The sequence below is a fragment of the Anabrus simplex genome, chromosome 4 (assembly GCF_040414725.1).
Source record: "Anabrus simplex isolate iqAnaSimp1 chromosome 4, ASM4041472v1, whole genome shotgun sequence".
In the NCBI taxonomy this organism is placed as follows: Eukaryota; Metazoa; Arthropoda; class Insecta; order Orthoptera; family Tettigoniidae; genus Anabrus; species Anabrus simplex.
Window position 1 is genome coordinate 94,056,970 of NC_090268.1, and position 13,566 is coordinate 94,070,535.

Here is a 13,566-nt window from a genome sequence, read left to right on the forward strand (position 1 = left end):
CTCCAGGCCGTAATTTGGATGGTCGTGAACTAAGCCGTCAGAATTAACATTACTTGATATGTCTCTTCTGGCAGGACCTAGTGTTTACAGTGCACTGCGTCCTCTGGTATAGGCTAGAGCAATTTTGTTACTTTCATTGATCTGCCTCTGCCTTATCCTTGGCTTTGACAATATGAAAGTCACTGAGGTATGAGCGATGCTAGTAATGCCTTTCCTTATGCAGCCAGTCCCTGCTATGAATGGTGTGAAAATGTTGCTCATAGGGTCTGTTGGTGCATGCATTTCAGTGGGCTTGGCAGACTGATCTGTAATTGCAATTCCTGGCTCGGTGAGGAAAGCAACGGGAAACTACCTCACTCCTCATTTCTCTAGTACGCCTCTTCAGTGATACCTAGGCCATTTATGACAGCTGATGGTGGAGCCTTAGGGCTGTGGACTGAACATACATACAGTTGTAGGATGTCCGTAAATTTATTTAAAATTGTGATTCTGTATGGAACTGGACGCAAATTTATATAATAGGAAATTTAAATTTTTTAATTTGTACTAGGAAGAATGTGCAGTGGAGGAAGCCTCCTGAAAATATTGCAAGTTAATTGCTTTCAGAAATCAAACTAAACAATACAATTAATCTTACGAACTTATTAACTAAGCATTGATAGAAGTGGAATCTACTTACCAATCGAAGCCAAACGTTCGACTTCATGATCTGGTTCTTCTCATTCTGCAAAGAAAGAAACAAGAAATGAGTTTTATGTTCATTATTATTGGCTAATGCCTCACAGATATACTACAATGTATGGTTCGGTTCTCACGGTATCCAGTTGGCACTGCTCAGTTAAATATATATATCTATTATTCATTTTAGTGCCTAAATATAGCAGTTACGGAGCCTATTTTAGGTGCCTAAAAATTACCTTTTAGAGCCTAAACTTCCGCTGTCTACTTGTCAGATTTACCTGATAATTTCAGATACTGTTTCAGTATGTTCAGGAATTAAAAGTAGTCCTCCATTTTATTACAGCTGTATATTACTTTCATATTTCAGCTCTTAAAATACCACCAAACTAGATTTTTGCCTATTGAGTGAATACTGAAGAATTGAAAAAAAATTCTCCAATAGTTTACACATAAGTGGAAACCTCAGAGTTATTATTAAGTATACGAGTATTTTTGACAAGTCTGCCAAATTATAGCGCAACAAAATGAAAACTGTGCCGCAAAGAGCATTATTTTCCGTGCAACATATAAAAAATGAATATTATTTTGTTAATAACTTTGCAAACAAATTCATTAATCAGCTCTACATTGTGGGTAGTGCTGTATCTTATTAATATACGCTGGTGTTTTAAATTTGGCTCTGATAGTTCCAAATTTCATACCGGGCGAGTTAGCCGTGCGCTTAGGGGAGCGCAGCTGTGAGCTTGCATTTGGGAGATAGTGGGTTCGTACCCCACTGTCGGCAACCCTGAAGATGGTTTTCCGTGGTTTTCCCACGTTCGCACCAGGCGAATGCCGGAGCTGTACCTTAATCAAGGACACGGTCCCTTCCTTCCCACTCCTAGGTCTTTCCTATCCCACCGTCGCCATAAGACTTATCTATATCGGTGAGACGTTAAATAAAATGTTTAAAAAACAGTCATGACTCCCCTTAACCGCGCATACAACACTGCCCATTTCATCTCCATCAAATACCTAGAAAACGGTAGTAACTTCGATTTATTAAATGAGGCTATACTCATTTCACTCAATAGAACAACTAGGAATCGTGTGACAAGTTCAGTGATGTGCTTGTTCTCCAAATCGGATAACTACTTTCGGAAATATTGAAGGGCTTCATACGTGTAAGCATTAGATAGAAATCGATGCGCTACTCGCTGTGATGCTTCGTGAAATCTTAAGTGAGGTTGGTGTCAGAAAGAGCATCCGGCCATAAAACTACGCAATATAATTCCATCTGACCTCATTCCAGACCCCATATCAGGAAACGGGTAGACTCGCGGTGTTCGACTCCCGGCCGGATCAGGGGTTTTTAATTGTAAATAATTAATATCCCTGGGGACTGTATGTTTGTGTCGTCCTTAATGTTCCTTTCCTCACATTCAACATTTCACACTTCCGCCATTTACATAATACACGCAGATTCCTCACATATGATGCAAGTATGGGCAAAAGATCTCCATAGGTCGTCCCACGTGGCGGATAGGGGGGTCCTAACCGGCTTGCCAGCGGACTTTAGGGAAATAAAATACCTCTCGCGGACCAAACACACTACCCCCTGCAGGTGGGGGACGCACATGTAGAGTACACCCGCGGTATCCCCTGCCTGTCGTAAGAGGCGAAAAAAAGGGGTCCAAGGGGCTCTCAACTTGGGAGTGTGGATTGGCATCCACGGGCCCTTAGCTGAGTCTTGGCATTTCTTCCACTTACTTGTGCCAGGCTCCTCACTTTCGTCTATCCTGTCCGACCTCCCTTGGTCAACTCTTGTTCTTTTCCGATCCCGACGGTATTAGAGCATTCGAGGTCTAGGGAGTCTTTCACTTTCACGCCCTTCGTGGCCCTTGCCTTTCTTCGTCCGTTACTTCATTTTTCGAAGTGAGGGATGCCTTCTTTCTTCTTTCTTCTTTCTTTCTCTCTCTACTCCCTGTGAGTGGGGGACGCAGACGAAAAATACACCCTTGGTATTTTAGGTGCCTAAAAATTACCTTTTAGAGCCTAAACTTCCGCTGTCTACTTGTCAGATTTACCTGATAATTTCAGATACTGTTTCAGTATGTTCAGGAATTAAAAGTAGTCCTCCATTTTATTACAGCTGTATATTACTTTCATATTTCAGCTCTTAAAATACCACCAAACTAGATTTTTGCCTATTGAGTGCCTGTCGTGAGAGGCGACTAAAAGGGGCGACCAAGGGATGATTTTCTTAGAACCATGACACTACTTTTGATTATTACCATCACGCGGGGAACACCATGAGTCGCCTTTACTTGCGAGTTGTACCACTCTATTACGTACGAAATAGGTTTGTGTTTAGTAGCAACAGGGGTGTGAATCAGTATGGGTTTTCCAGTACCCGTGAGTCGTACCCATGTGAGCAACACCGCGGGTCTGGGCGTTGCCTGTAAGTTGTACCACTATATGAGCGACACCGTGGGTCTGCGTTGTCTGTGATTAGTGCCCACTTTGCGAGGAACACCACGGGATAGTACGAGTCCCTGTGGTTAGTAGCCTACACGTAGCTGAGGAACCTCATCGGTTTGCGTTGGCTATGAGTGGCGCCATTGTGTGAGAAACACCATACGTCTGCGTTACCTGTACGAAGTACAATACTTGTGAGTAGTACCATCTTGTGTGGAACACCGTGAGTCTTCGCTACTTTTGATTAGTACCCCAACATGACAAATACCATTATTCTACTTTACTCGCGATGTGTACCATTCATTCTAAGGGGCCCTAGACCTGGATTTTGGACCCCTTTGGATATCAAGCATCCTCGATTGAGGATTGAGCTTTATAAGTGGTTCCTTGGGCAGTAACACTATTATTTATGACCTTTTTCGGGTCGGATCCACTGTTTTTTTGTTTGTTTGTCTTTTGCTTTCTTGTTTTTTGGGTTCATATCCCTCGATTTATTCTTCATGACATTTTTTATTTTGGTCAGTGGATGATTTTGAACTTTTTGTTGTCATTTGATTTCGTACCACTAGGGGCTGATGACCTCGATGTTAGGCCACTTTAAACAACAATCATCATCATCATCATCATCATCATCATCATCATCATCATCATCATCATCATCATCGTGTGGTTTAGAAATTATAGGCGTGAGTAAATCTTCTTGAAAAATGTGTCGATCGACCTTATCACTCTCCGAGATAGCCTACTCTGGTTTTAAAATTTAATTTGTTTAGATATTTGTCTATTCCAAAAATTCCCACTCGTAGATATTATGGCTGTCTTTATTTGTCTTACTCTTCATGATATATTCTGATCATACTAGCCAGTTTTGTCCATCACTGATCCCTGGTGATTAAATGCATCAACATTTCTCATCCAGCCAGATGATTTAGTTTATCATTTTGAAGGTAAAATAAAGGGTAGAGACCTGAAAGAATATCAGATCACATTCATACAGAATGAGTTGATTAACTCGTAGCTGTCATGGTTTAAAACAAACATACAGCTGAGCAGTTTACAAAAGAAGGTGCTTCGTTTGTCCTGATGTGTGGAGAGGCAGCCATTCGATTAGCAAGTCTGATGTGGATGAGTGTGGCTTGCCAGCTTCCCCGTGAGCTAACTGACCTTTTATTCTAGCAGGTTCGTTACCCCACCAAATATTACTTTCAGATGCTTCTTGCTTTTAACAGCCAGTGGTGAGCTTACTGTTTCTCTCTTAATACATTTTGTATTTAGCCAAAAGCTACGTGAACTTCAACCATGTTCTTCTTTTTCAACCACAGTTTATCTCTCATACTCGTCGAGCAGCTTTCTCTTTGTGGATGATTCATTGTATTCTGCTCTCATAGGAGCCATCATTGGTGACCTCTAGCTACAAGCATATCGGCAAGGAATTAATTCTCTTGGGTACAATCGCGAACAAAGTAAAAACCTACCGTAGTTCCTCCGCCGCAGAATGGCGATTTCTTATTTTGTTAAATAAGGACTTTCAAGAATGAAATTTAATCACGGTTGTTTCCCTCAGCACTTCCACTAAATTCGAGTACTACGATCTCCTTTCTGTTCATGTTCATCAGATACAGCGCAGATCTTTATCGCATATTCTTTGGATGTCCACACGACTTTGCTCTCACTACTTGTCTACTACAAAAATGAATATCATTGGTGCTCCGGGGTTTTCGTGGTTCACAGAGGCATAAGAAGCATCTAGGCTGAATTGCTGGACAAAGAATTAACTAGAGCAGAACTTAAAACAACAAATTTGGAAATTTTATTTAATTCCTTTTGTTAAAATTCACAGATAGAAAATCTGAATGAATATCCAACAAATATAACAGGTTATTAATGAGCTCGTCAGCTCTAACAATATCAGGGACTTAGAAGTCCTAAAATTAGGTACAAAGACTTGTGATAATACCAGGTAGTTAATTTTCATAGAAAATAGGCTTTTTGTTCTTGACAGGTATAATATTTTACAAGAGCAAGATTTGCCCCCAAAAGGTACACTACTCAGGAGTCTGATCTCCAGAAACACCATACTCTAGTCTCGCAGAGGCATCATTTTTTTTCTTACGGCGCACTAAAGTTCCATCCGACAACCTATCGGTTGGCCTCACTTTAAAGAATTCATACACAGTTGCCTCGATGTGGGATTATCTCTTGATCAACAGTTACACTAGTCACTGTTTCAAAGGGAACTAATACGAGGAAAAATTTTCACTCAGGAATAAATAAACAGGGGCATGATTGCCCATACTACGTGGCCTTAATGGTAAAAAGAAAAGCTTGCACATAACCGGCCATAAACTAAAGGCAAGGAGGCGAAACACCAGCACTCCTTATAGAAATTCTTAAAACCCTAAATGGGCTTTTAAGGCTCGAAGGTACAGAAGCTAATCCTATACTACATGGGGGTGACTAAAGTGGAAACATTAAGACCAAAACAAGATTTACAGAATTTAGAGGTTGAAAGCGTCTCCAAGAAGAAGTCGTTAGCACTATTAGTTCCGTCCTCGGAGGCCCAGGTTCGATTCTTGGTACTGCCAAAAATATAAGGTTGACAGGTATATTGGTATGTGCTTCAAAAGAAAGGTACACGCGGCTCACCTCTACTGACAGTGTACCTGAAAAGAGCCGCACCACCTCGGAACGTGAACATGAGTTTACTTTTTCACTCCGAAATCACTCTTTTACTCTCAATCGAGCGAAATGGTTGCATCATTCAGGTCGTGTAGCTTTTAGCTTGAATTCGAGAGGTTGTTCGGTTCGAATCTCCCTATCAATAGCTCTGAAATTGGTGCTTCGCTATTTCCCACTTCCATACCAGGCTGTACCCTAATTAAAGACACACCGAACGATTTGCTGTGCGGTTAGGGGCGCGTAGTTATGAGCTTGCATTCGGGAGAGAATGTATTCTACCCCACTGTCGGCAGCCCGGAAGATGTTTTTCAGTGGTTTCCCATTTTTACACCAGGCGGATAGTGGGGCTGTACCTTAATTATGGCCACGACCGTTTCCTTCCCATTCCTAGCCCTTTCCTATCGCATCGTCACAAAACCCTGAGTGTGACGTTAAACATCGAGCAAAAGAAATCTCTTTTATTCCGGTTACAAAAAGCTGGGATTGCATCCATGACCTTCACCGTCAAGGCAATTGTTCAAACAGCTCGCCTATCGCAAGCAAATTTAGTTTAATGGACCGTTTCCCGGAACAGAGTGCTCGCGCATTCAGTTTACATTTTGCTCAGTGTTACGGAGATATGGTATTCGATTTTTTCGATTCCCATTCAGGCCAGGGATTTTTACATGGATCTGAGGGCTGATTCGACGTCAACTCAGACTAGATGATTACAATTATGGAGCTAAGCGACGGTGAGATAGCGGTCCCAATCTAGAAAGCCAGAGTAACGGCCGAGAGGATTCATCCTGCCGACCACACGAAAACGCGTAATATGCAGGTCTTCGTCCTGAACAGCGGTCACTTGGCCGTGGCCCCTCGGACATCTTGTGCCATGGGGTTCAGTTATATTATAACGCGTTTTACGTCTCCTTAACTATTAACGGTTTAGTGAAATGCTTTTGTTCTCAAATTTCATTCTAAAAGATATTCTTTGTCTTGGCTGTGAATGACTGTTAGGTTCTGTTTTCCCTTGCATTTAAATATTCTTAAACACCAACCAATGACAACAGGATTATATCTCAGCCGGCCATTTCTCACTTCATCATCATCATCATCATCATCTGTTTACCCTCCAGGTTAGGTTTTTCCCTCGGACTGAGCGAGGGATCCCACCTCTACCGCCTCAAGGGCAGTGTCCTGGAGCTTCAGACTCTTGGTCGGGGGATACAACTGGGGAGTATGACCAGTACCTCGCCCAGGCGGCCTCACCTGCTATGCTGAACAGGGGCCTTGTGGAGGGATGGGAAGATTGGAAGGGATAGGCAAGGAAGAGGGAAGGAAGCGGCCGTGGCCTTAAGTTAGGTACCATCCCGGCATTCGCCTGGAGGAGAAGTGGGAAACCACGGAAAACCACTTCCAGGATGGCTGAGGTGGGAATCGAACCCACCTCTACTCAGTTGACCTCCCGAGGCTGAGTGGACCCCGTTCCAGCCCTCGTACCGCTTTTCAAATTTCGTGGCAGAGCCGGGAATCGAACCCGGGCCTCCGGGGGGTGGCAGCTAATCACGCTAACCACTACACCACAGAGGCGGACCATTTCTCACTTCAATATCTTAAAGGTGAGAGCTTTTTGCTATTCATTTTAAAATCTGTGTTGCATGAGGCTGGTAAGCTAGCAACCGCCATCCATCCAAGAATCCTCCTTCCTGTTCGATGCATTTGAACCTTAAGGGACAATGGGGCTGAAATTTCGAATTCCTGTAAATATTAAGTTACCAGCCTAATATTTTGTTGACTCAAAGTACGTGGTAGTATGAGTGTATGTACCAAAGTTAAACAATACAGCTTTAGTAGTTTCTTATATATTATGTTCCAATATTTATTCGCAAAATATTCAAATATTCTAAATGTCAATCGTGCCAAACCAATCCAGACAGCACAGTTTTTCTGTAATTAGCTAGTAACTTGAGACTGTATTATTATTTAATACGAAGTTTTTCTCATCGAAGTTTATTTTTTTGTAACATTCTTGAAATTTTAAGTTTTAAATTTTTTTTACAGGTGAACCAGAAATTCGTTCCTAAAAGTAATATATAGGCCTGTGTTTCTGGATAAAGGAGCAACCGCGTGAACTTAAAAGATAAAAGCATCAGATCTTTATCACGTATTACATTTTATACGTGTGAAAGTATGAAACTGAGAAAATGACATTGTTCTAAAATCATACATATTTTTTTGATATTGCCACTTTTCCTTATTTTCTTTTTGCTTTTGCATTTCGGCTTATGCCCGTGGAAAGAGACTGAACACATTTTGTAATCACTAAGTGATACACTCACAAAAAAGCAATACAGTTTGCAAGAAACTTCACAATCATAATAAATTACGAAAGAAGAAAGATACAACATTCTCTCGAATACTTATTTGTAAACAGAAGCTGCCTCTGTGGATCCGTGGTAGAGTGTCGGCCTCCGAATCCCAAGATAGCGGGTTCAAACCCGGCTGAGAAGAAGAAAGATACAACATTCTCTCGAATACTTATTTGTAAACAGAAGCTGCCTCTGTGGATCCGTGGTAGAGTGTCGGCCTCCGAATCCCAAGATAGCGGGTTCAAACCCGGCTGAGGTAGTCGGATTTTTGAAGTGCGGAAAAAAGTCCATTCGACACTCCATGTCGTACGATGTCGGCAAGTAAATGATCTCTGGTGATACATTTGGTATTTACCCGACAAAATTAATTAAATCTCAGCCATAGACGCCCAAGAGAGATCTGGTTTACTCTGTCTGCCATCTAGCGGACCTAGAGTAAAACGGAACGTCGAAATTGACGAGCAGACAGCCAGATGGCGCCAAATCGAAATGTCTGCACACGGTAGCTGAGGCCATACGATTATTATTATTATTATTATTATTATTATTATTATTATTATTATTATTATTATTATTATTATTGTAAACAGAAGTAACCATGCAGTACGGTAATTTGTAGTCAACACAAATATTACGGAAATAGAATGAGTTCACCTACTGGAATTTTATAGGCAACTAGAATGACCCATGAAATGAAAAAATAGAATCTAAATGCAATATTTATTTTTCAAACATTTGAAGTATTTGTAAATTTTACTTAGTAATAGTGCCTATATCGAACGCTAGATAGTAGCACAATGCAGGGTCAGTAGTACAGAGGGTATTTCAAATCCATGTCTCATAATTACCCGATGAAAAAAGCATAAATGCTTGTACAGGATAAAGTTCTGTGTGGAACGACAGAAAGGGACGTTTAAATGGCTGTGCGGCAGGCATTTAAATGTCTCACTACGCCTTTAAAAATGACGGAACATGGAAAATCATACCACCTATTCATCCGCGATGGTCAGTGTACAGTAACATGTCGAAATCAAAAATCTAAATATTCGTTAAAATATGCCTAAAACTCGGTCCTTAAGCTAAATATGTAGGCGTTGAATGGATACACTTGCCTCTACTCACAGCCTGTATAATGGAATTCCAGAAGAAACATTCTCCTAATTAGTCTTCCAGTTTGAGACTTTGACATGGTGCACAAGTTTCCACTGCTACTGCAGCAGATTTAATGAGCCAATTCCATGAAGTGCCGCTCACACAAATTGTTTAGGTTCATCTCATTACGTCTAAACCACCTGCTCCGTTGTACGAAAGCGTTCATGTTAACACATTACAAACAAAGGTAACCAAGTGAGTCCTTGGACAATTAGCTCAATACTGATCAGTGGTTGACATTCATGAAGAGCTATGGAATGGCAAAAATTGAATGGTTTTAATTTAATGCACCAGTGCTTTTGAAAATTTTAACGCTCTTTTTCAGTTCACTTTATTAAAACTCAAAATATTTATCTGTTTATTGTTATGATCACTTTTTTCTGTTTGCCGGGCTAGTTGGCCATGCGGTTAAGGGCGGCACAAAGCTGTGGGATAGTGGGTTTGAACTTCATTGTCGGCAGCACTGAAGATGGTCTTCCGTGGTATCCAATTTTCACACCAGGCAAACGTTGCGGCTGTACCTTAATTAAGGTCACAGCTGCTTCCTTCCCACTTCTAGGCCTTTCCTATCCTATCCTCGCCATAAATCTATATGTTTCGGTGCGAAGTAACACAGCAAAATGTGAAAGAAAAGCTTCTTATGCCCCTCACCATTCCTTTTGTTAATATCTTTATTCTTCGAAAGATTTTCTTACCTTTTCCTCCTTTTGCTATGATTGGAGGTAAGAGGGCTTGGTTATCTCACTACACTTCGCCTGCAACGATAGTCACTACAATGAGCTTGCACGAACTCGAAAATTTAGAAATTCAATATGATACGACTCACACGACGTCATAACGCGGTTCATGAGGCTGCCAGCTTAGAAACTTAGGCTCGGCTAGTGACAAGATCACTGTCTTTATTGGTTTGGTCCGGCTAGTGACAACAGCATTGGTCTGTATTGGTGAGGTCCGGCTGGTAACAAGAGACCATCGAGTTGGAATGATATTGTCTCCTAGCTGCACTGTGATTGCTCAACTCGTCTCAGAGAACCGGCCGTAGATGATCACAACCGCTTGCATCCTATACCTAAAGAGAAAATAATAATAATAATGCTATTTGTTTTTATATTCCAGTAACTACTTGTACGGTTTCCGGAGACGCCTTAGTGGCGGAATTTAGTCCCGTAGAAATTATTTTACGTGCCAGTAATTCTTTCGACACGGGGCTGACGTATTTGAGCACCTTCAAATATCACCGGACTGAGCCAAGTTCGAACCTGTCAAGTTGGGGTCAGAAGGCCAGTGCCTCAACCGTCTGAGCCACTCAACCCGGCCTAAAGAAATACTTATCGAGTTCGTGCTTGGGATTAATCCACTCTTTTCTCCAAACTTGTATTTTGCTACATACAATAGCCGATTTCGAGTCTGCTCACCACCACCACCACCACTACTACCATCTAAATAAGCGTTTGTTATTACTATCAACAATGTGTGGACCTAGACAATTACGTCGTCGTACAGTCTCCTTACGACATAGGTAAGTTTCAAGAATAACCAACCCTCGTACTTTTTAATTTAATTGAGAATTGGGCTATACCTAGTTTACATACATTTCAAATAATAATAATAATAATAATAATAATAATAATAATAATAATAATAATAATAATAATAATAATAATAATAATAATAATAATATGGCCTTCGCTTATTACTTAGCAGTGTTGTCCAATAACAGACAGGAAGCGATTGTATCCATTGAAAAAACTCCATGAAATTGGATCCAGAACAGGACTCCAGGTTTCATAACAGAAAACTTACTACATGAAAGGATCTCTTCGGTATCTAGATGGACAACAAATGATAACCCAATATGTCAAAATATTTCAAGTGTCTAAATTTAAATATCTGGGAGAAGTAATGCAACCTTCGGGACTGAATCGTGAAACAAATAAAGAACGGATCTCTAAACTACAAAGAGCATACAGACTTACTTGGAAATACTGATCATTGGGGGCAGATCTCTAATTAAATTTGTAGAAAAGCAAGAAAGAAAAAACCTTAAGGAAATTTTAGATCAGTCTGTACAGGGACACTCTGGACGACCGGGAAATCTCATGACCTGTACCAACACTCAGAGAAAATCTCAGTTACTTTTAGGAAAAGACGTTTGGAATTTTATGGACACATTCGCAGAATGAGTAATCAGAGATTGACCTAAATAATTCTGGACCTTGCCCTATCAATGAAAGTAAAAAAAAAAAATCGCTGCTCGAAGTTGGAAAAGATCTTCAGAAAATAGGCATCATAGATGGAATTGCGTTGGACAGGTCTAAGTTCAGAAAATTAGTCGACCATCACCGCTTTACACACAACCCAAGCACTACCACCAACAAAACCTGGTCAGAAGATAGTAAGAAAAGCCACAGCGAGAAGATGAAGAGATTTTAGGAGAAGAGAAAGGCAACAACATTGCTCCTTAGTCGGGTATAATGAAGAAATAATAATAATAATAATAATAATAATAATAATAATAATAATAATAATAATAATAATAATAATAATAATAATAATAATAATAATAATAATACTTACTTCCTCTTCATGGATTAGCCTAATAGCCTGTTCCGACCTCAGATTTCATTCCATCTCTTCATAGGACGACCAATATCTCTTCTTCCTGTAGGATGGTATTCCAGGGCAAGTTTTTTGGGATTCTGTCGTTATCCATCCTCAGAACGTGGTTTTTCCAATTTATCCTGTTTTGGAATATTCTTTCATTCATTGAGAATATATTTAATTTTTGTCTTATCTCTTCATTTCGTATTTTATATTTTAGGGAGTATCCTTTCACTGATCTTAGGAATCTCATTTCAGATGATTGTATTTTATTCCTATAGCTTATTTTATCTACCCATGTCTCACTTCCATATAGCAAAGTTGGTACAGCCATAGTCTTATAGAATTTAAGTTGAGTATCTTCTCTTACTTCTCCTTTCAGTGTTCGGCGAATTGTCCCACACATATATTGAAATCGATGAAGCTTCTTCTTCACCTCGTCATCATCGTTAAAAGATATTTCACAACCAAGGTACTTAAAATTTGTGACTTGTTCTACTGTTTGATTGTCGATTACTATCTTCGCTCTGATAGGATATTTCCCTTGCCACGCCATAACTTTGGTTTTTGTTCTGGATAGCCCAAGATTATAACTTTTACAAATGGTGTTTAACTGATGTATTGATTTCTGGAGTTATCTTCATCATCCTGCAGGATAAATTGATAATCTGCAAAGGGCATACTATTTATGTATGTGTTTGTGTTCAATTTTATTCCAGAGTGCACAATTCGTTTCCAATTTCTGATTACTTCATCTATATATATATTGAATAGTGTTGGAGAGAGGCTGCATCCCTGACCTACACCTTGATTAATAATAATAATAATAATAATAATAATAATAATAATAATAATAATAATAATAATAATAATTTGATGTGATGCCATTTAGACTGGTTGAGTGTAAATTTCGTCATTCCGTTTTACTCTACCAGAAAGCAGAGAAACAGGAGTTTCTAATGGTCGACCTATTCCTGAGTATTAATCAATTTCGCCGGTTGAACACCGAATGTGTCCTTTATATTTCGACCTTCTACTACATGGAGTGCCGAGTGGATGATATCCTGCCCTTCGAATATTTGACTCCCTTTGCCGGGTTTGAACCCACGAAGGGCCGACAATATGTCATTGACCCGCAGTCCTGAAATGCGTACACAAGTGAAGAAGATTGCGTACGGCAGAAGAAGTAATGACAAATTTGAAAATAAGCGAGACGTAAGTGCATAAGTTAATTCATCTTGTCGACACGATGAAGAATTCCCCATTAAAAAAGAAAGATTCTGACACAAAATCAAGCAATCATCCTTAATTATCCACTGTAGTAATCTGTTATTCTGAAAGCAAATGCCAGTTTAATGAAAACACGAAGAAACTCTTGATTTGATTGCCCTCATCCGGAATGAATTACCCTCCTTGCATCACTTTCTTTTACCCCCTTGCCACCCAGCCGTCGAGGGAGTTTAGACGAGCACGACGATGCTTCATGATGAAATATTTGACAGTTGGCAACACCTGATGGGCTTCCGCAGCGGAGCACGGAACATATGCTTCACCAGGATAAACTTTACTCCATAACAGATGCATACCTGACTCCTTTAATCCTAGCGTGTTGGTAAATGTTACGTCGAAGACAGAGAAGGAGGAGGGA

General features: G+C 40.2%; 1 protein-coding gene across 1 annotated transcript in view; it reads right to left on the reverse strand.

Moving 5' to 3' along the window:
- Positions 1 to 13,566, reverse strand: part of nAChRbeta1 (nicotinic acetylcholine receptor beta1) — a 933,151-nt gene that overhangs the window by 391,370 nt on the left and 528,215 nt on the right. The window contains exon 3 of the mRNA XM_067146256.2: positions 680 to 724. Within this exon, the coding sequence (XP_067002357.1) occupies positions 680 to 724 (45 nt within the window). The remainder of the gene's footprint in view (positions 1 to 679; positions 725 to 13,566) is intronic.